The sequence below is a fragment of the Artibeus jamaicensis genome, unplaced genomic scaffold (genome assembly GCF_021234435.1).
Source record: "Artibeus jamaicensis isolate MK-2021 breed Jamaican fruit bat unplaced genomic scaffold, CSHL_Jam_final scaffold_369, whole genome shotgun sequence".
Lineage (NCBI taxonomy): Eukaryota > Metazoa > Chordata > Mammalia > Chiroptera > Phyllostomidae > Artibeus > Artibeus jamaicensis.
This window is the reverse complement of record NW_026522042.1, coordinates 37861203-37883393: the sequence shown is the minus strand read 5'-3', so window position 1 is coordinate 37883393 and position 22191 is coordinate 37861203. Positions and strand designations below refer to the sequence as shown.

At 38.8% G+C, this 22191-nt stretch overlaps 2 protein-coding genes across 7 annotated transcripts in view; one reads left to right on the top strand and one right to left on the bottom strand.

Moving 5' to 3' along the window:
* Window positions 1-4567, bottom strand: part of IPO11 (importin 11) — a 189714-nt gene extending 185147 nt beyond the window's left edge. For all 6 annotated transcript variants that reach the window (XR_008390098.1, XR_008390097.1, XM_053657295.1 and 3 more), the window contains exon 1: window positions 4406-4567. The gene's annotated coding sequence lies outside the window, so the exon portion shown is untranslated. The remainder of the gene's footprint in view (window positions 1-4405) is intronic.
* Window positions 4568-10555: 5988 nt separating this feature from the next.
* Window positions 10556-21075, top strand: DIMT1 (DIM1 rRNA methyltransferase and ribosome maturation factor). Its single transcript, XM_037155834.2, has 12 exons — window positions 10556-10716; window positions 11038-11111; window positions 12625-12711; window positions 14652-14713; window positions 14796-14889; window positions 14975-15024; window positions 16278-16401; window positions 16537-16629; window positions 17505-17569; window positions 18224-18287; window positions 19404-19510; window positions 20946-21075. The coding sequence occupies exons 1-12, from the start codon at window positions 10638-10640 to the stop codon at window positions 20986-20988; spliced, it is 942 nt and encodes a 313-aa protein (XP_037011729.2). The 5' UTR covers window positions 10556-10637; the 3' UTR covers window positions 20989-21075.
* Window positions 21076-22191: the final 1116 nt, after the last annotated feature.

Sequence of the window (22191 nt, the reverse complement as noted above, 5' to 3'; positions counted from 1 at the left end):
AGCTCCAGTAATTCAACTTGCATGGTAATTCAACTTGCATTTAACAATGAAACAGCTTCTACTGGCCAGGCACTACTCTGAGACATAAATAAGGGTATTTGCATTCAAGTCTAGAAAGGAAAAAAGGCAACAATTACAATATAGTATAAGTGCTATAATAAGCTGTTACAGAAGAATGTAAAAAGCCTAACGCACCATATGGAGGCTGGGGAAGGCTTCCCAGGAGGGAATATGTAGCATTTCTGTTAAGTAGGAGTTATGGAGAAGAGTACAATTTGGGTGTTTGTCAGACAGGTGTACATTTTAGAAGACACACAACATGTAAATATCTCAATTTTAAAAAGCATCCTAAAACTTCTGAAGAATTGTAAATAGTTCAGCATGACAGAAAAATAAGAGGCAGGAAATAGCAGAAGGTGAAAGCAAAAGCAAGCAAGGCCCAAGTCATTAAGGTTCTTATTTTCTAGGCTTGGTGGTTTGGATTTTAACCTAAAACTCTACAGAGATAAACTGCAGACAATGCAACCTGCCTACAGAAAAAAAAAAAAAAAAAAAAAAAAAGGGTTGAGAGGGAAGGTATGTATTCTTGGAAGCAAGCAAATTATTTAGGTTTACAACAAAGACATCCAGATAATAATGATACTCTGAACCAAGGTAGTAACCACAGGGAAAAGGTAGATGAAAAAGGCAAGATTTAATAAATACATAGTTAAGCAGGGAAAAAGTACCATATAGGATAATAACAAGGAAGAATGAAGCCTCTGGGCATCTCCGAATGGGTGATGCACATAAGAACCATAGGAAGGTGGAAGAGAAACAACTTCAGAAATGGTGAGAAACAATTTTTGACATGAGTACCTTAAGACAGCAACAATGTGTCAGCTGAATAGCAATATGTGCTAAAGAGGCAGAGATTTGGGACTCCTCAAAATAGAGAGAGCAGTTGAAGTCATCAGAGCTAAGACCATTCAAGGAGAGTGGGGAGAAGCAGAGGACAGGATCCCAAGTGAAACAAATATCCCAGTGGTCAGAGAAGACAGAATAATAAACCAAGACATAGGAGGGAAACAAGGAAACTATAGCGTGGCAGAAACATAACAGCACTTCAGACAAGAACTCATCAAATCAAATTACTAAAAGGATGCCAGTTCATTTCAAAACAAAGAGATCAATGGATCATCATCCACATTAAATTCAGTGACTGCAGTAGATTGACTTCAATATATTAAGGGGGAAAAGTAATAAGGAGGTGGAGAGAATGAAGATAACAACCTTCAAGAAACTTAAGGAAATAATTACCGATGAAACTGAAGATGAATTTAGAGTGAGGAGAGAATACTGAAGATGACTGTGTTTAAATCCTGATGAATTAGTGACAGTCCACAGTAAAAAGGAGATTATAGACTAAAGTGTATTCCCCCAAAATTAATATATTGGAGGCATCACCCCAGTATCCTTAGTATTAGAGGTAAAATATTTGAAGAAGTGATTAAGATAAAATGAGGTCATCATTCAATAGGTGTTCTAATTTAAAAAATATACCAGAGGTTCTAGTGTACAAAAGTATAACTATGTAAAGAGCCAGAAATGGGTGGTCATTTGTAAATCAAGAAGAAAGGCTTCAGAGGAAACCAATCCCATTGGAATCTTATACTTCCAGCCTCCTAAACTGTAAGAAAATGAATTTCTGTTAAGTCACCCAATCTAAAATATTTTATTATGGCAGCCCTAGCAAACCAATACACTGAGGAAACACTGTCATTGAGTAAAAAATCTTAGAGCATTTAAAGATGGACAGAAAGAGGTAGAAATGTTTGCAGATGAAAGAAGACAAAAAGCAATGAAGTTCTCAGTTTCCATCAATCCTTTGTCAAGTAGAAAGCAACTTTATCCAGGAAAGATTGAGGAGGAAAGGATATGGAAGGTTAATAACCATCATGGGTTATCACCACAGATTTTCACTATAATTTCACAGAAATCTTCCTCGGTGATGAAAGATGAAAGAAAAGGTGTCATGCAATGGATGGCTTATACTGTACAGTCAATCTGTCCTTCACTTGAAGCCTCAGTACTGAATAGAGAAATCTGAAATAACATGAAAATGGAGGCCTGAACTCCCGATCCAAGGGGAGGGAGGATGGTGGAAATCTATGACTGTAAAATGATCTTCCTTACTTCCTCCTGAAAAATAAACAAATTTCAAGGACACTACTGCATTACAACAGAGCTCCCCAACTGGGGTGGGGAGGGAGTATGTCAATAGCAATCTTGGCAGAAGAAACAGAAGCAGTTTAATTAAAGACACACAAGATTACTGAACTGCCTATTACATGATAAATGTTTGTTGTTGAATGAATACTTAGCTGTCATTCATGAAAGCTTTAGTTCAATTTTAATAATCTGGCAGTAACTAGTAAATGAAAAGTAATACAATGAGTCAGACCCTGGGTTTTACATCTAGCTATGTGTGACCTTATGAAAGTCACTAACCATTGCTGGGTCTTAAGTTTCTTCAACCAAATATATCAGCCTCTATAATCAGCATAAGATCACCTCAAATTAAAATAAATTGATGCTATAATTTTTATGCATAATCTCAGTCTTCTTTACCAACCAAAGTTGTGTGTCTCAAGCTTTAAGGTATATTCCTACCATGTGGAAAGCTTGTAAAGTGCAGATTCTGGTTCGGTAGCTCTGGGGTTAAGCCCGAGATTGTACAATTTCAACGAACTCTCGGGTGATGCCATATACTACACTTTGTGTAGAACACTGATCTGGCTCAAGCCCTACAAGGCTTGTAAGCATGTCTTACCATTCCCTGAGTCACTCTAATATTCAACAATCCCCATTTGGTGCAACAGAAAATAATGAACAATATTGCCAGAAATAACACAAAATTAGGAGAAGCCCAAAACTAAATACAAATACACACACCTACATCCATACTACACAAAGGTTAAAATCTATCTAGTCAAACATATTATCTTTCAAAATATGAATATTTCTATTTCTAAAAAACCATGTATTTATCTTGGGAAAAAACCTTTAGTGTCTCAGTCTACCAATAATATTTTGCATTCTGGTTTAATCTGAATGCAAACACATTCACAGTATCACATAATCTAAAGATTTTCATGTTACCAAATAATTTCCACATATTTGTTTAGAACCTTTAATCATATTACTATAACTAAATTCTTTTTGGTGAGAATTCTCTTCTGCTTTAGAAAGTCTAACTAGGACAGAGCAGTCCAGCTGCCCTACAGCTATAACATATTGCCACAAAGCAATGCTATAATTAAACTGTTTCAACTATTCCCTGTGCAATCCTATCACAACCAATAGGGAAAGATTTTCACTGTAATTTCACAGAAATCTTCCTCGTGATGATGAAGGATGTAAGAAAAGGTGTCATGCAATGGTTGCCTTATATTGTAGAGTCAATCTGTCCTTAACTTGAAGCCTCCGTACTGAATAGAGAAATCTGAAATAATATGAAAATGGAGGCCTGAACTCCCTATCCAAGGGGAGGAGGGAATGGTGGAAATCTATGACTGTAAAATGCTCTTCCCTACTTCCTTCTGAAAAATAACCAAATTTCAAGGACACTGCTGCGCTACAACGGAGCTCCTTTCCACTGGGGTGGGGAAGGAGTATGTCAATAGCAATCTTGGCACCTGTAGACAATCCACCTGTCCTAGCCATTTAATCAACCACTTTGAAATAATACTCCCCTCAATCACGTCTCACACACACACACACACACACACACACACACACACCCCCCACACTAAAGAAAAGTGACAAATGCAATGGGCTTCCAACAGTTTTGCTGAATCACAAATACCCCCAAATATAAAGCTGCAGAAGGCCATGGGCTTGAGCCTTGGCAGCCATACCCCCCAGCAAGCACGTCCTCTCTGAAAATGTGTAACTTCCTTCACTTGTTCATTAAAGGCTAGCGAGGATCTAATGCTTCATTAAAGCTTTCACTGTACTGCTATTAGCAGCAGTGCCTTGCGTGCAGTAACGATGCTAGGTGGCTTTACACCGAAGAAGACCACGGTCTCTCTATCCCCCAAGGGCAAATGCAACCCCTGGTCCTCAACCACAGCCACAACGGGCACCCTACGATCTCTTCATCTTGGGACTCAGTGTCTGCCGTCAGGCGCCCCGACAACTCCATGACCACGCTTCCCGCTCCAGGACGACTGGGAGAGCCCAGAGCTCCCACGGGTTCCTGGGGTTACGCAAAGAGTCAGGTCCGCAGGCCCTCGCCGCGCCGCAGCTATCCCTCACCTCCCTTTAGCCCCACGTCCCTTCCCGGCCGCGAAGGTCTCCGCTGCCCAACCCACTCCTTCCTTTCACTCGCGTGCGCTCTGGGGCTCTCAGGCCCGGACCTCACCGCTTAGTTCCACCTGGTATAGCCCAGCTCTCCTGCTTCGACTCCCCAACACGAAGCCGCGTCGGTTGGTCCGGCGCCCCACGCTCGCAGTCCACACGCTGCCTCCTACTGAAGCCGAAAACCGCTTCTAGGAACGCGCCATGTTCAGCGTCGCAGCTTTAAACGACACGGACGCTCGAATATTACGTCACAGACTCCCACTGCTCTAGGAATAGGCCAAGAGAGGCGGCGAGTGGACGACGGAGGGAAAAGGAAGGAGGGGTTTTTCCTTCGAAACCGAAGGCGCCGGATGGCTAAATCACAGTATGCGCTTGCGCAGTATAGAGCCTGGAGCCTGGACTCTGAGGGAGCTGTAACCATAGAAACCATAGGGCGGGGTTTCCTCTTTCCCAGAAAAATCAATTGTCTCCTGAGTTGACTGAAGCTTGATTCAGGAGCATTTTCCTTTCCCTATTTGAGATATTAGCTGCTAAACTGCATTGTTTTACGGGCCCGTCTCTGCAGAAAAGTTATTAAAATAATCCTATTTTCACTAATATTTATGTTTTAATATCCTAAACTTGATGGGCGCTCTACTCCACAACAATAGAAAGGGTGGAAAGATTAAAAAGGAAGTCCAGTTCTCCCTGCTTCTGCTAACTAACTTAGTGACCTAAGTTTTCTTAATTTTAGAATGAAGTTGTGAGGAAGTAGGTGAGTGTTCACAGAGATAATAGTAGATAACATTTATTGAGCATTTAGTGTGTGCCAGATACAGTTCTAAGACCTTTATATGAATCCTGTATTTTAATCCTCAAATCAACACTATTAGGTGATTTTTATTATGCTCATTTTACAGATAAAGAAACTAAAGCACAGAGAGGTCAAGTAACCTGCCTACGATCACACAGCTAGTAAATGGCTGTGTTAAGATTGAAAACAGGCAATCATAGGTCCTGCACTATAAAAATGTTCACCACACAGGGCTGTTTTTATTTTATCTTCACCCAAAACATGCCTATTGATTTTGGAAGAGATGTGAAGAGAGGGCGACACAGAGGGAGAATAACATGAGATAGAAGCAGCCTCTCCTAAGCTCTGACCCTGGATGGAACCTTCAACCTGGGCCTGTGTCCCGACCAGTAATGGAACCCACCACAGGATGGTGCCCCAACCAATTGAGCCACACCACCCAGACCCACAGGCCTGGTTTTAAAGTAAAAACATAAAATTTACCTACATAACTGCCAAGAAAGGAATGATTAAATCATGATGAATGCATATGTAATAAAATACAAATTGGCCATTAAAAATTATGTGCACATAATTTTGTTGACAAGTTAATGCATTAACATTGCATTGCAAAGGGAGGTAGTTACAAAACTGTTCAGGATGATTCCATTTTGGAAAATAAATATATACCAAAATGTTAACAAGATTTGTCACTAGTTGAATAATATCGTGGGATTTTTTTCTTTTCTTTTTTTGGCTTACTTGTATCTTCTGATTTTTACTGAAAAGGTAGTACTTCTCAAATTTTAAGTGTGCATAGAATCACATGGGGACGTTTTTAAAATACACATTCTGATTTAGTTGGTGTGAGGTGGAGCTTGACATTCTTCATTTCTAATGAGATTCCAGTTAATGCCAATGTTGCTGGCCCATAGATCATCTGTTGAATAACAAGGCTATAAGGAACATGCAATAAAGAAAAAAGCCAAATTTAAATTAAAATGAAGAAATTGGTCTACAAAAATAAGTTTTTTCTATTTAGGATAATGGATCCCTTGAAAAATCTAAGGAAAGCTGTAACTTAGAAAAATGCACATATGCAAAATTTAGTCTACACAAATCTCAGGACCCAAATTAAGATTCACCTGGAGGTCCTTTTTTCAGCTACTATGAATGTATAACCTCATCACTTATAATGGGTACAAAACAAACATGTACAGCTGTATAATCTCATATTACTGCATATCATTGTTACAGCCTCACATTCTTAGGTTCTTCTGAGGAAAGGGAAATCAAATATTTAGATTAATTTAAATTAAATCATCATTTGATGTGTTCAGAATATATTGAAAATATTAATACAAGTATAAATTCAGTGCTTTCCTCCCAAAATGGTTGAGAATTGAGAAGAGAAAGCAGAAAGCTGATGAAGCAAATGATAAATTAAAGAAACATTGGCTTCTTTCACAATACTTTATTTTTATTCATTATATCCCCTGGCACATTTAAAATGTTATTTCAAGCATGCTGTACATGTAAATAAGCCTCTTTTCCTACCAAAGCAAATGCTATTATAGTTCTTTTTGAAGTTAAAATCATTTTATTAACAATCTAAAACTCAAAGAATGGCAATGAGTCAATTCGTGCACACCCAAATTGAAAAATAATTATTTTAATTAATAAAGAATATAAACACAAACCAGAGAAGCATGAAATTATTTTTATAATTACTAAGCCATTTGTAGCTGCAAAGAAAACTAATACCTTCCAGCATAAATTTCCAATGCTATTTCTTTATCACAGCTCATATCCAGCGTCACACAATTCCCTAGGACTCACAGTTGGCTCCGTGGTGCATCCAATATTGTCTCACTTCTGAAGGCTGCCTTGGCTAACAGAAAAAAAAAGGATGAAATTCAGCCAAAATAATATGATCCCAATTATTATAACCACTTCCCTGTATTGATGATGGTAGCCCTCCCCATCTTTTTTCATTTCTGTAGAAATTGATCATTTGTTATCTTACTGCAAAAAGTAGTGAATCCTCCACTTTCCCTGTGAATCAGAATCTCCTAGATGGTCTGTTAAACTGTACTGGCCAGGGTCCAATCCCACTCTGATCCAGAATGTGTAGGGTGGGGCTTGGAAGTGTGAATTTTCGTTACATTCTGTATCACATAGTTTACTGAGGCTGCCATAACAAAATCCCCGAGTGGGTGGTTTAAATGACAGAAATGAACTTTCTCACAGCCCTGAAGGCTAGAAATCCATGATCAAGGTGTCAGCAGAGTTAGTTTCTCCTCAGGATTCTCTTCCTACCTTGCAGATTGTGGGTTCTCCCAGTGTTCTAAAATAGTCTTTCCTCTGTACACCCACCCCTCAGGTGTGTCTTTGTCCAGACTTCCTCCTTTCACATGGACCAGACATACTAAATTAGGTCACACCCTGAAGATCTCGTTTTAGTTTACCCACCCCTTTAAAGATCTGTCTCCAAATACAGTCACATTGTGAGGCACTAGAGATTAGGGCTTCAATCTATAAATTTTCTGGGGAACAGTTATGCAGGAGGCTCAAGGTTCATAGCTAGATAACCACCAATTTAGTCTCTGCATAAACTAAATATACACATTCACCTCAGTGATTTAGTTTATGTGGCTTAAAACATGTGACCTCTTCCAGGACGGTCTTGCTATTTTACTCAAAAAGAAAATTACATTTGGGCCCTGGCTGGTGTGGCTCAGTGGATGGAGCACCAACCTGTGAACCAAAGCATCACAGGTTAAATTCCCACTCGGGGCACATGCCTGGCCCACAGGCCAAGTTCCCAATGGGGGACGTGCGAGAGGCAACCGCACATTGATGTTTCCCTCTTTCTCCCTCCTTTCCCCTCTCTCTGAAAATAAATAAAGTCTTTTTCAAAATTATCATTTGGTTTCCATTCTTATTGTCAAAATAGCTTCTCCCACCCACTTTGTTGGTCTTTTTCTCCTTTGTTTTGCTTTTTTCTTCACACTTATCACCACCTGATATAATGCCTGTTTTTTATCTAATTTTTTATATTTATTGATACTGAGAGAGAGAGAGAGTTTGATTTGTCATTCCATTTATCCAACATTTATTGGTTGATTCTTGTTTGAGCCCTGACCAGGGATACAACCTGCAACCTTGGGTACTGGATGATGCTCTAACCGACTGGGTTACTCAGCCAGGGCCATAATCTGTTTTTCCTCCCTAGGATATAAGCTCCACTTTATTTTGCTCATCACTGCACTTTCACTGTGTAGAACAGTGACCTGGAAAGATGAGAATGTCCTTAGGTGACCTTGCATTCCTTCTGAGACATAAAAGGCAAGGTCTTCTGCTGAGGAACTGGACAGGTGGTAAGGAAGGAGGAATGAGAAGAATTAAGAAGGTTTAAAGATCCTTTATGGCAAATGGAAGAGGGAGATAAGAGGGACTTCAAGAAGAGGAGCTGGGCAGGGTTCAGAACCCAGCTAAATATGGAGCCCATGAATGTCTCTTTACACTGCTGTGCAGTCTCCAACAGTTCTCACAGCGTGGTGGAGCGCAGTGAGGGCAAAGTGGTGAGCATACCATTTTAGCTCCTTCACAGTAAGTCCCTGTTTACCTTACCTACTTATTCCCCAGCTACACCAAGTTTTTTTTCCTTTATTAAACATCTTTATATCTAGGCTTTGTTTGTGTTTTTCCCTTTGAAGCCCCAACTTTCCCTTGGCTAACTTTTTTTTTTTAAGGAAATAAGGGAAGGGGAGAGGGAAACATCCGCGTGTGCAATATACACAAATTGGTTGCCTCTCGCACGCCCCCTAGTGGGCAGCCAGCCTATAACTCAGGCACATGCCCTGACTGGGAATGGAGAAAGGGACCTTTTGGTTTGCAGACTGGCATTCAATCCACTGAGCCAAACCAGCTCTTGGCTAACTTTGTCCTTTAAAAATTCAGCTCAGAAAAATAAAAACATATATTAAAAAACTTTTTTTAAAAAAGGGAAAATTGTATATAAAAAATAAAATAAAGACTGGCTCAGGTATTTTATTTTGAAAATGTCCCCCCAATTTCCTCATGTACTAACCATAGTGCTATGATCACACCTTTTTAAAAGCAGTCTTTGCAATACAGACCCAGGTTCAAGATGAGGCTGTTATCTTTACTGTATGATCTTCAGCTAGGTATTAAATTTGTCCTTCATTTTTCTTATCTGTAAAATGTACAGAAGACCTATTTCAGAGAATTGAAAGTGTTACATGAGATAATGTAATTAAAGCACTGGGCACCTAATTGATGAGGAAATGTCTCCATTATTGAAATTATTTGCACGGCTCCATGTCGACAGAAAATTCTTTAAAAGCAGGGATCGTGTCATGTTCATCTTTTTATTCCTAACATTTGACACAGGGGCTGGCACACTAGATTCTCCAGAATGAAATAGGTAGTTGAAGATACTACTAGGGTATATAAATCTTCTCAGTTTAAATTACAGTAAAGAAAGACCAAGGCTCAGGAATGCACACAATTAATCGCAAAGGGAAGGTCAGCTTTGGTAATGACAGAAAAAAACGTCTTCAAGAAAAATAGGTTACACACAGAAACATTGATAACTGAAGCCTCTACGCAGGCAGGCAAAACAGATATTGACCTTGTACTCATGAGCTTATGGTTGGATACACTAGCACATCACAATATTTGGTGCATACCAACTGCCACATTTACTTAATTTAGGATTTTTTTTGTTTGTTTCTCTCAATGGAATAAACTTTGAGAAGAGCAGTTTCATATCTAACTTTGAATCTCCACCACCAAGCAGTATTTAATAAACATCTGGAGCTCAATAAAACGCTTAGGGCGAATGACGTGGCACAAGAAGAAGAGAAGCATCTAGTAGTTGTAGTGGAACTAGACACTTACTACATTCTCGGAATTACTTTCCACAACGCAAAAAGCAGAGAATTCACTCCCCCAAGCAGCAAACGCCGCACCCCAAACTCCTGGGTTTCCCACTCCAACATTTGCTGGGAAACGGGAGCGAAATACGTGACAGAAACCTTCTTCGGACATCAGTGATCCCAAAATCTGGTCTGATAAAGAATCCACAAGGCATAATCGCATCATATACCTTAAACCTCCTCTACAAACTCGAGAGAGTACCAAAGCAAAACCTACGTAATTAACTGTGCGAACTGAGACAGGACACACCCCATTTCCAAACTGGCTTATTCAAACTTCCAGAATTGGTATCGCGGTGTCTTCTGGGATCTGTAGGCTCTCAAAGCTCTAGTTTGTGACTACAATGCCCGGCGGCCACTGGGCTCCAAAGTGAGTCCTTTTCCTGGGGGCGGAGCCCAGAGAGAACAAGGGGCGGTTCCTCTCCGCTTTTGTACCCAACCCGCGCAGTGAGCGGTGTGGTTGGGGCGGGCCGTGAGTCCCACGTGGTGCGGAGACTTGAGTAGCCACCTTAGGTCCCCGCTGACTTTCTGGGCTGTTGGGTCGGCTGGCAGCACAGATGCCGAAGATCAAGTCCGGGGCGAGCGGCCGCCGCCGCGATCGGCAGCAACAGCGTTGCGAGCTGAAGAGCGCTGGAGGTGGGTCATCCTGGCAGGAACTGAGTATTCTGGCAGCACCAAGCCTGGGATGCTGACGGAGTTCTAGGCCGGGGCAGTGGGACTGGTCAAGACCTATCCTCCTGGAACGCGCGGGTCTGGGGATTCGGGGGCGCCGGCTATGGGCCTTGCTCGCTGGCTCTGGCTTCCTTTCCAAAGGAAGGATGGATTTAGTGTGTCAGTCTCGGCTTCAAGTATGCGTTGATGCCTCTTGTCCTCCAACGTGCTTTTTGTTATCTGGGACGGTCTAATGTCTCTCGAATGTTAGTTGGGAAATTAAGGCTGTTTCATGTTTTCTTTCAGGACTCATGTTCAATACAGGGATTGGGCAGCACATTTTGAAAAATCCTCTCATTGTCAACAGCATTATCGATAAGGTGAGTGTGGAAAAGGAGGTAGTTACTGGGTAATTATTATTAGGAATATTTAAGCACTGAGAGAATGCCTAGCACAAAATAGATGCTCTAATAAAGACTTGTTGAATGAACTGAAGAATTGTATAGGTTTCACAAGCCGTCTTTGCCATGATTTGCGTCATTCTGTGGATCTGGGTTTCTACCGGCCCAGAGGTTTTTTTTTTTTCTTTCTATAGGTTATTTACTTTGTAGGTGGACATTTATTTAATTCCAGATTATTATTATTATTCCCCAATCACTTTTTCTAGGCATCATCTATGACTATTAGCTTTTATTTACTCCAGAGCCTAAAGAAATGTCTAAACAGACATCTTAGGAATTTTATTCCTCCCCAGAGAAACTTACATAATCCTGTTACACATTATGGGGTATTGATGTTCCCTTATTGTTATGGATGATTGGTTGCTAATACTTGAAATATAGGAGATGCAAATTACTTTTATGGCTACAAAGGAGGCATCCTGGAGCTGTGGAAAGAGCATTACACAATTAAAGGATTTCATCTTGACTTCCTGTTATTTACAAAATGAGTGTAGTCCTAGCTTTTTAACATTTTTGGTTCATGGATTCTTTTGCGCATCTGGTAATAGCTGTGGACCCAGAATACCACAGCTGTACAATTTCTGGTTACTCCTGCATCCCTGAAAACATACATGGGTTGAGACTTGAAAAATCCTGGCACAGCATGCTGTGATTCTCAGGCAAGGTCATTATATAGAGTCCTTTCCAGTTTCAACTTATTAATTACAGAGTTGGTAACAAGATGCTATTGAAATCATTTTCAAGGTAGAAAGTAGAATGCCAACCCAGAAAGAACTGCTGTTCTGCTTTCCTTTTTAAAAAATTTTTTTAAGTTTATTCCTTGATTTAGAGAGAGAGAAAGAGAGCAATACTGATTTGTTATTCCACCCACCTTTGCATTCATTGGTTGATTTTTTTTTTTAAGATTTTATTTATTTATCGTTAGAGGGGGAGGGAAGGAGAGAGGGAGAGAAATATCAACGTATAGGGTTGCCGCTCGTGTGTCCCCTGCTGGGAACTGGCCTTCAACCCAGGCATGTGCCCTGATTGGGCATCGAACCTCGATCTTCTGGTTTGCAGGCCTGCGCTCAATCCGCTGAGCTATACCAGCCAGGTCATTGGTTGATTCTTATGTGTACCCTGACCCAGATCAAACTTGTGACCTTGGCGTATCCGGACGATGTTCTAACCAATAGAACTAGCCAGCCAGGGCTAGTATGCTTTTCTGACTCCTAAAGTTGCCGCAAGTTAGGATAGGTGTCAGTTTTCCATTTGCACCAAATGTTTGATAATTTTGTTAAGTGTATAGATTATTAAGAAATTCCTAAAAATGGAGTTAAAATAAAATCTATTAATTGAGCGCTTTCTAGCAAAAATATTCAGATGTAAATTAAATTATGTGTTCAGATGTGCCAATGAAGCTAAAGTGGTGGTTTGGTTGTTTTATTTGCAGGCTGCCTTACGACCAACTGATGTGGTACTGGAAGTTGGACCTGGAACTGGCAATATGACTGTTAAGTTGCTAGAAAAGGCAAAAAAGGTAAAAAGGATTTCATGTTTGATATCAGAAAAGATTATGTGAGTAAGGCCAGGTGGTGTACAAATATATATCTCTTGTAATTAATTGCTATTATTTTAATTGTAATTCTTGATCCTTTGCTAGAATCTTTATCTTAGAAAATATGGGTGAAATGGGTAAAGATGGTGAAAGGGTACAAACTTCTAGTTATACGATACCTGGGAATGTAAGGGACATCATGGTGACTATAGTTAACAATACTGTACTATATATTTGAAAGTTGCTAAAAGAGTAGATCTTAAAAGTTCTCATCGTAAAATGAAAAATTTGTAACTGTGTGGTGATGGATGTTAACTAGACTTATCTTGGAGTATATACATGTTATCATTATAATATAGCATTATATGTTACATATATCTTAATTTTTAAAAAATGGATGAAGAGAGGCCAGACTGGTGTGGCTCAGTTGGTTGGGTGTCATCCCACAAAACAGAAGGTTACCAGTTGTATTGCGGTCAGGGCACGTGCCCGGGTTGCAGGTTCAGTCCCTTGTTGGGGCATGTACAAGAGGCAGCCAATCAGTGTTTCTCTCTACAGTGATGTTCCTCTCCCTCTCTTTCTCCCTCCCTTCTCCTTTCTCTAAAAATAAGTAACAACTTTAAAAAAATAAAAATGGATTAAAAGAAAATATGGGATATATCAATCAGGAAAAGAGAAACCACATGAGATATTTCAATACAGGGAAATTAATTTAGGAATTGGTTACATGGTTGTTACAGGACTAAAAGAATAAAATGAGAGCTTTGAGGTATTCCAAAATTAATAATTGCAAAGAGCAGCTATCATCTCTGGGCTCAGAGAAACAAGTAAGAAGGTTGGAGTTATCGGAACCTAGAACTTTGGAGGAGATCAGAAGAACTGCAGCACAAGCCCCTGAGTTTAGGGTGCCACCCGGCTGCTGCTAGAACCTTCTTTGTCTCATGGCTGACCCAGTGTCCAATTAGATGGAACCACTGTTGTGTCCTCTGGTGGAAGCAGGTAGCCCATTTTAAAGCACTTATTTGAAGAGAATTTAATGAAGAGACTACTTACAAATTGATATTTTTGTAATGGTGGGAATGGGGTTAAAAGGAACCACTAAGCATTAGTGAAGGACCCAGGGACTAGCAACAGCAGGTAACAGTTACCATTCAAAGGACTCAAGGGGCAAGGGGAGGGGACTGTGTTACCAAGCCACTGAACAGAGGCCACTGTCAGAACACCAGCAAGGCATGGACAGGCCTTAGGAAATACTCACCCTCTGTCCTTGTGCCCTATGATGGGGGTTCCTCTCACTGGCCAATCCCAACCAGAAGTCAAAGGGCAAAGGGAGCTGGTCTGCATCACTCTACGGGGCACAGGGAAAGCTGGAGAAAGGAACTGAGAGCCATATAGACTAAGCAGCACGTGTATCCATTCTGTAGACACTGTCTTCCTGCAAGACATGAAACCTCACCTGATAGTGAAATAAAATTATAATTTCAACGGTACCTGGTATCCCTTTACATTTACTTCAGAAATTAGCTATTGTGTTTACTATGGACTTAATAGATAACAGAAATGATTTACTCATTCTAGCAGAAGTTGTCTTGAATGCTTCTGCATACAAGACATTTACTACATGTCTAGAACTTCTACTACACAGATTTCCTGTATATTTTTTTATCTTCTGTTCAGTTCCAAACCATGGAGCCCGATGAGCATGATAATTCTGTCGATTATTTGGGTCAAACTCTCTAGCTGACCACATTTCTGGGTGGTGTTTTTTGTTGTTTGAAATGGTAGAGAACAATTGAAGGAATATTGATGATTGAATTGGGGAAAAGAAGTGCAATTCATATAAATCCTATAAGAGTTACTATTGAGATAAGAAAAGTTTTATACTCCATAATCACTCTAAAAATTTTTTTTTCTCAATTAAGGTAATTGCCTGTGAACTTGACCCAAGGCTAGTAGCTGAACTTCACAAAAGAGTTCAGGGCACGTGAGTATTCATAATAGAATTAAAGTGCATTTCAGTCTCATGAAACAACATTCTTTTTTAATTATGTTTTTCTTATTATCAGACCTCTGGCCAGCAAACTTCAAGTAATGGTGGGTGATGTGTTGAAAACTGATTTGCCATTCTTTGATGCGTGTGTGGCAAATTTGCCTTACCAGGTATGTCTTCAGATTGTCAGGAACATTATATTAAATGTTTCTCTGGTGTGTCTTTCCCAGAAATAACCAGTTAATTCTCTTTCAGATCTCTTCTCCTTTTGTCTTCAAGCTGTTGCTGCACCGGCCTTTTTTCAGGTTTGTGACAAATACCAAAGTGACTGCCTAATCGTAGAAAGATCGACAATTTAAGCATGAACACAGACAGCCAAAGATGAAACTTAGTTCAACTGAAAAACTTCTGGACAATTTGTTTTTGTAGAAAATATCTGTTTGTGTGGAGGTCTTTCTCTCTCTCCTTTCAATTGACAGTTATTTGCAGAGGTGTGGTGTCAGTCTGTTTCTGAGACCAGATGACCTTTCCCCAGTTTCTCATCCCCTTGCCATTAGTTCATTGCTTTATGTCTGCACAATTGCAGTGACCTCCTAAAGTGTCTCCAGTATAGTCTAGACCAATCATTTTCAAACTGCAAGTCAAAAACCCCTGAGTAGTTATAAAATAAATTCAGTGGGTCACAACTTTTTTTTTCAATGACATGGAATAGAATATATCTGAGGGTATTAAGTACATGTGGCCCAGGTGATTATAGTTTTACAAAAGTATTTTTTGTGTTGCCTGGGGTCAGTGTCAAATGTATTTCTTAGTGTGACTTACAGTCAAAAAAGTTTGAGCCCTGGCTGGTGTAGCTCAGTGGATTTAGCACAGGCCTGCGAAGCAGACAATCGCAGTTTGATTCCCAGTCAGGGCACATGCCTGGGTTGCAGGCCAGTTCCCAGCAGGGGCCAGTTCCCAGCGGGGGATGCACCAGAAGCAACCATACATTGATGTTTCTCTCCTTCCCTTCCCCTCTAAAAATAAATGAATAAAATCTTTAAAAAAAAAAGTTTGAAAGTCAGAATCCAGCTTTGAAGATGATCTTATGTTTAAGAGCCTCCAAAAGTCTTCCCATTACTTGCTGAGTAAAAAAAAAAACCCACATTCCTTAATCTGGACAACACTGATTTCATAATCTTCTTCAGCTCTTCTGTAAAGGCGTTTTTTACCCCTGAATGTAATTTGTCTACTGAGCCAATTTTGTTTGAGTTTTGTTTTCCTAGAAGGGTGATACAGACTAGTGCTGATCTGAAATACTTTCTCATCTGATCATTGAGGGCTTACATTAGCAAAGGGTCAAAGGGGTAGCCATCATAAAATGAAAAAGCCAACTGATCATTTACTGGTAATAAAGCTAAGGCTAAGTGTTCTCCTACTTTCTCACCAACTGGACTGATGATCATGAACTGTAGATACTGCTTTGCTCTGTTTCCTGCCGCAGAAAACCTGTTGAGATTCAAACACATTTATAGCTGACAGTAACCATTTTCCTCATTCCCGTCTGCTGTCTTTTCAGATGTGCAATACTTATGTTTCAGAGAGAATTTGCTCTCCGATTGGTTGCAAAACCTGGAGATAAGTTGTACTGCAGACTGTCAATTAATACACAACTGTTAGCACGTGTGGACCATCTAATGAAAGTGAGTGACCATTACTGAAATAATGTGACTTAAGTCATCCTTGAGCATCTGGCTGTGTCTTCTGTGAGGAGAGCATATTTGATTACTAACTTAGTTATTTTTGAGAGAACTACATAAACATTTTCTGATTAACAGGTTGGGAAGAATAACTTCAGACCACCACCAAAGGTGGAATCCAGTGTTGTAAGAATAGAACCTAAGAATCCACCACCACCTATCAATTTTCAGGTGAGGTTCAAATACTAGGTCATTCAATAAAAGGGGACAAAAAATGTCCAAAGTGGAAGATGTGTGTCTTTCGCAGCAGAAAAATACTGAGTCAACCTAAATGTCTTCACAGGAAAATGTTAATTGTGATAACATCCCTCTGATGGGAGTAGAGGGAATAATTTGAGTCAAGAGAGTTGTGAAGACCACAAAAGTACACAGGAAATGTTTGCAAATGGGAAAAGAATTAGAATGCCATTGCATTTTCTTAAAGATTATAGCTGCAGAAAATGTGTCTCTACTTGAATGAGACTTGGAAAAGAAAGTGAAAATAGTCATTATAGTGGTAGTACGGGTAACACTTTTTAATCAGAATTCTTGCTTTTGTGATTTAAAAAGAGAAGGAAGCCAGTCCACCTGATGTAAAGCCTTACTGCCATCACTTTGAATAAAAACGTGGTTGCGTTTTTGGTCAGTAACTGGTGGTAAATGGAGGGCTCTGTCAGTTACCCTTTCAAGGAGGTTCGGGTGTTGCCCAGGACACATTCTACATCATGTTTGCTCTCAGTCGTGTTTCTTGAAAATGCCATATGACAGATGCCACGTGAGACTTTAGATGCCAAAACATGACGTTTTTTGTTCAGCTGTGGAACAGTTATGTATTTTTTCTAATTTTTAGAAGTGGGGATAAAATATTCAATGAGGTGTACAAAAGTTCCAAACAGTATACATCTTATTTTTGCATGTGTGTCAGCCAAAACAAGATATAGAACATTTTTATCACTCCAGAAGGTTCCTTCCAGTTTTATATATTATACTAACAGACAAAACATTACCTCTCAGGCCTGGGAAAGAGGTTTGATATTTTCTAAGCAAATACCCATCTTCTGTTTCAGGAATGGGATGGCCTGGTGAGGATCACCTTTGTTAGGAAGAACAAGACACTGTCTGCTGCATTTAAGTAAGTTCTCTACTCTAGAGCCTGCAAGGAACCTGTGCTCCACACTGTGCTAGCTGCTGGGATCGGATCCTTTTCCTGAACAGACTGCCCGCGCAGAACGACAGTCCACGTCCAGACACACTTCACCTTTCCAGCTAACTTTGTCCTTTGGGAGGCAGGAGCATTGAATGAAGAAAGTTCCTGGAGTGGGGAATTAGACCAGGTGTTTTTTGGCAAAACAGGGAAACAAAAAGTGACCACACATCTCCCTGGTTTTTCCCTGGAAAAATGGAGTGATGACGAACCCCTTCCACATTTGCATTTGATTCATTTAATTTTATTAACTTGGGAAAAATTTAACTACATTTTAGGGCCTAAGGGTAAAAGAGGTGAAAGCCATAATTTTAGATTTTCTGTGTGTGTGGTGATGTTTTGTGGAGAGTCTAGAATTTCCTTAAAAATTTGAGATGTTCATTAGGACGTTCATTACTTTTAAAATGTAATGATGTAGTTTGTTATTATTTTGTAAGTTTAAGTTTTCAACACCTTTTTTAGTTTATTTCACCATAGGAAACATAGATTTGGTCTTTCTGTAAACTGAAAGGTAAACTGAAAGATCAATAATTATTGATCTCTAGTTTTGTAATAATAATAGTGATATCATTTATGCTATAGGTCAAGTGCAGTACAGCAGCTATTGGAAAAAAACTACAGAATTCACTGTTCAGTCCATAATACTGTAAGTAGAAAATGTTTGTGATTTCAACGATTTATTGGGTTTTTAAATGTCCCTATTTATTTTTATCTATCATTAAAAGATTCTTTAATTTTGTATATTTCAAAGATACTTAAGAAACATTGTGTAATGTATAACTAGCACAATTTTTACAGGCCAGTGCTGATGTATATTCTGTGGAACAGGTCTAAGCAACCTTGATTACTCCACCGTCTTCTTTAACCACTGATAGTTCTTTTAGCCACAGAGATTCCGCTGAATTGTAACTTCCTCAGAGGTTTCGGCATGTGCAGCTTGCTCAGCTTAAAATAATTGTGACCATCCCTTCTTGTTTGTTGCTCATGTAGCAGTTATGAAGTTACGTTTCTCAGTAACTTTTTACTACCCAGATATTGATTAAAATATAGACCGAATGGATTTCTGGTCGTGAGCTTCATGCCTCTTCATCATCATCAGCGCGGCATTATCTTTAACCAGTTTTGTGTCTGTGAGCACACATATGTCCACATGTAATGGCTGTGTCGTAACTTACTAGTTCTTTCCAATTACTTAAGCAGGGCAGATAAAAGCAAATTTCTTTCTATTTTTGGACTCAGATGGTTTAATGTATCACATTGCTACCTCCATTTTCTTTTATGGACAAAGTCATTAAAATATTGCCTAAGAAAATAATAAGCTAGGTGAAGAAAAATTTTGGGATGAAAATGGTAAAGTAGGATATATTTAATATGCCTTAAGATGGTTGAAGAGACCATCTCTTGGAGAAAAATTAAGCTGGGATATGAGATTTGTGCCAAGAAAATGAATTATTTTAAAGGAGTAAGAATTCCTTTAAAATTTAGTTTACAGCTGTAATAATTTGCTATGATGTACTTTGTGAAGCCCGAAACTGATACAGAATATTTAAGGAAGAGGGCAGTATACTTGATTAATTAATTCAAGGTCTTCTAAGTATTTGGTATGTACCAAAGATCACTTAGAGATCCAGGTTTTATCTGCACAAAGAGGCTTTCTAAACTGTCATGGACAGATGGTAACTATTTTATTACTTACTGAAGAAAAAAGAGTCAAGGTGATTTCATTAAAGATACATTGTTCATTTATTCTGAATCTTGATAGATAATACCAGAAGATTTCAGCATAGCAGATAAAATACAGCAAATCCTAACCAGCACAGGTTTCAGTGACAAGCGGGCCCGGTCCATGGACATAGATGACTTTATCAGGTAATTACATTTTTCTTTTCCCACGTGTTTACACTTCTTCACTGTGACACCTTCAGATTAGAAACTTAAAGGCTTTTTAAGTGGTGTAAGGTGCTACCTGGGAGTTATTGCACAGCACTTCCATGGCATGGAATAGTATTTGGTGTAGAAGATGGAGGCGTTAGCTGCAGCAGAATGAACGTTTTAAGAACACTAGTAAATAACAGTCCTAGCCTGGAGTTAGCCTCTAAGTCTATGTGTTGTGGTGTGTGTGCTCCTCCCCTCCGACCCCCTCCCCTAACTCCATTCATAGTCTATAATAGTGTGCCTCTTCACATAGCTTGTATGGCAAGATTATAATACTTGTAGTTGGACTTCATGTTTTTCTTTATTGGGCATAGCTATTGTTAAATAGACCCTAGGCACGGAATAGTTTGTTACAAACATACCCAGTTATCATTTCTAACTGGTTTAGTGATAGAGTTACTTGTTTTGTAATTATCTGGGCAGTGTACACCAACTTGTTTCCCTTAAATTATACAAGTAATTCTCATGAAAGCAGAGTAAGGCTTCAATTACCCAGGTAATTACAAACCTGTACTCACTGTTTTTAATCACTTAACACTGATTTCCTAATAAACTACCAGTTCCTGCAGAAGTTTTTGCCATTTTAGCTAATTCATTTTTAAACCTTCCATATTCTAGGGACTGAATAAAGAATGAGGGTAGATTGTTACAAGTCATCGTTTGGTTTCAATTTTCTAAGCTGGAAACAGTTCTATGTAACTGAGACAAATAGGGTTTGTATTTTATATTGGCAGGTTATTTAGTAATACTACTCTTTGTTAGATGTTAATCCTAGCAGTTAAATATTTAAGTACCTAGCTTCCTTTTTTTAAGACATTTTAACCAATCTTGACCTATCCTTACGAGACATCCTAAATATAATCTCAGGTATAAATAGAAATATTTCATCTTAATTCCTTTCATTCTCACCAAATTTCTTCATGGTTGGTAAGCACATGTAGTTTGCTAACTCGGATCTAAGTATATAATAGGTATATAGATTTGAACTTGGGTAACAGTAAGCTCAGAGGAAGAATAGACATACATAATTAGCTCTTCATCTGTCTTCTATCTCTAATTCCAAGTAGGTTCTTGTTCATTTACTATGTTGAACCAAGTACTAATGAGCTCTTAGGTCTGGGATGGGAAGAGGTAAATTCAAGACATACAGGCTATGACAAAAGTGTCAAAAAATGGGGTCTTAACCAATATGTATCTTACAAACTTTATTGACGAATAATGTTCCTCTGATGACTAGTGTTAGTTGTGAGTAAGCTTCAGAGGTTTGCTGATGTGTTCATGTTTTAGAATTCATAGTATGGGAACTATATGCAGTTATGTGCCACAAATGAGCTCTCCAGTACCATCTCATTTTGGTTTCTTTTTTCAGATTACTACATGGATTCAATGCAGAAGGTATCCATTTTTCTTAGGTCTGGAAGACAGAATTTTTCAAACTCAAAAGAAACTGGAACTGTATGTTTTTAATAATCTGAGAAGCTGAAGGATGCTTTCGTTCATTGGGACACTGTGACAATTTTTTATTTAATACTACTGTTGTTACCAGTTATTACTCTGCATTTCTAAGACAGTTAAGTAGGTCAGTTTAAGTACCCAAATTTTTTTGGTTTGGGTTTGTTTTTTAATATCTTACTTAGGCCAGAGGCCAATCTAGACACAATTATCTTCAAGAGCCGCAGACACGCACAACTTTACCCTTTAACGTACCATTTCTAACAGGTTATTTCATGAAGATGTTACTTTTCTACTTTCTATGTTATATTACCGTGAGGACCTCTTTAGACTTTCAGCTCTTTAGGTCTTTATCCCTTAGGTATAAAGTTAAAATATGCTTAACTGAGTCACATGCCCACCATACCATTTCTTGTCCTTCTTGTGTATAGCAAAAACAGTCTTAAACTGCTTTAATTTTGTTCCGTGTACCCTACACAACTTGTCATTGCTTACCTCTGTAGCTAGCCTATAACATCAGCATATACGCTAGTGCTCTGGGAAAGCTTGCACCAGCTACTGAGGCCATGTGGTGCCAGACACATTACTTCTAAGCATGATTCCTGTAAATGAGGATGCTCAACGACAATATGAAATGAAATAGATGATGTGATTTTTTTCTTGGGGAGATAGTCATAGGTTTAATGAAATTTTCCAAAGGCACTGTAAATCAAAACAATGTAAAATTTAAAATCTCTGCCCTTCAATTTCAAAACAAGCAAAAAACCTCAACCATTCATTTTCCCACAAGTATTTCTCTAACTTCTGGGTGATTATTTTAAGGTATTTCTGAAATGTATGGTTGAGAATTTCAATAGATGTCATAACCAAGTCTTAATTAGCTACTATGTTTTAATCATTACCAATATACTAATTGTTAATGTCCTTTATTAAAGAATTATACATAATAGCTGGTTATTTTATTTATATAAGGAAATAAAAGTACCTTCATTGATATTTGGCTTTCTTTATGCCTAACTTAACAGAAGGAGTGTTTACAAATTATTTTAACAAAAGTACACTGAGTAAACCTAGAAGGGAAGTCGTTTACCTAAAGAGATTTTTAAAAAAATATGACTTCAAAGTGATATATTAAAGTATTTCTATAGAATGAAAATAATGTA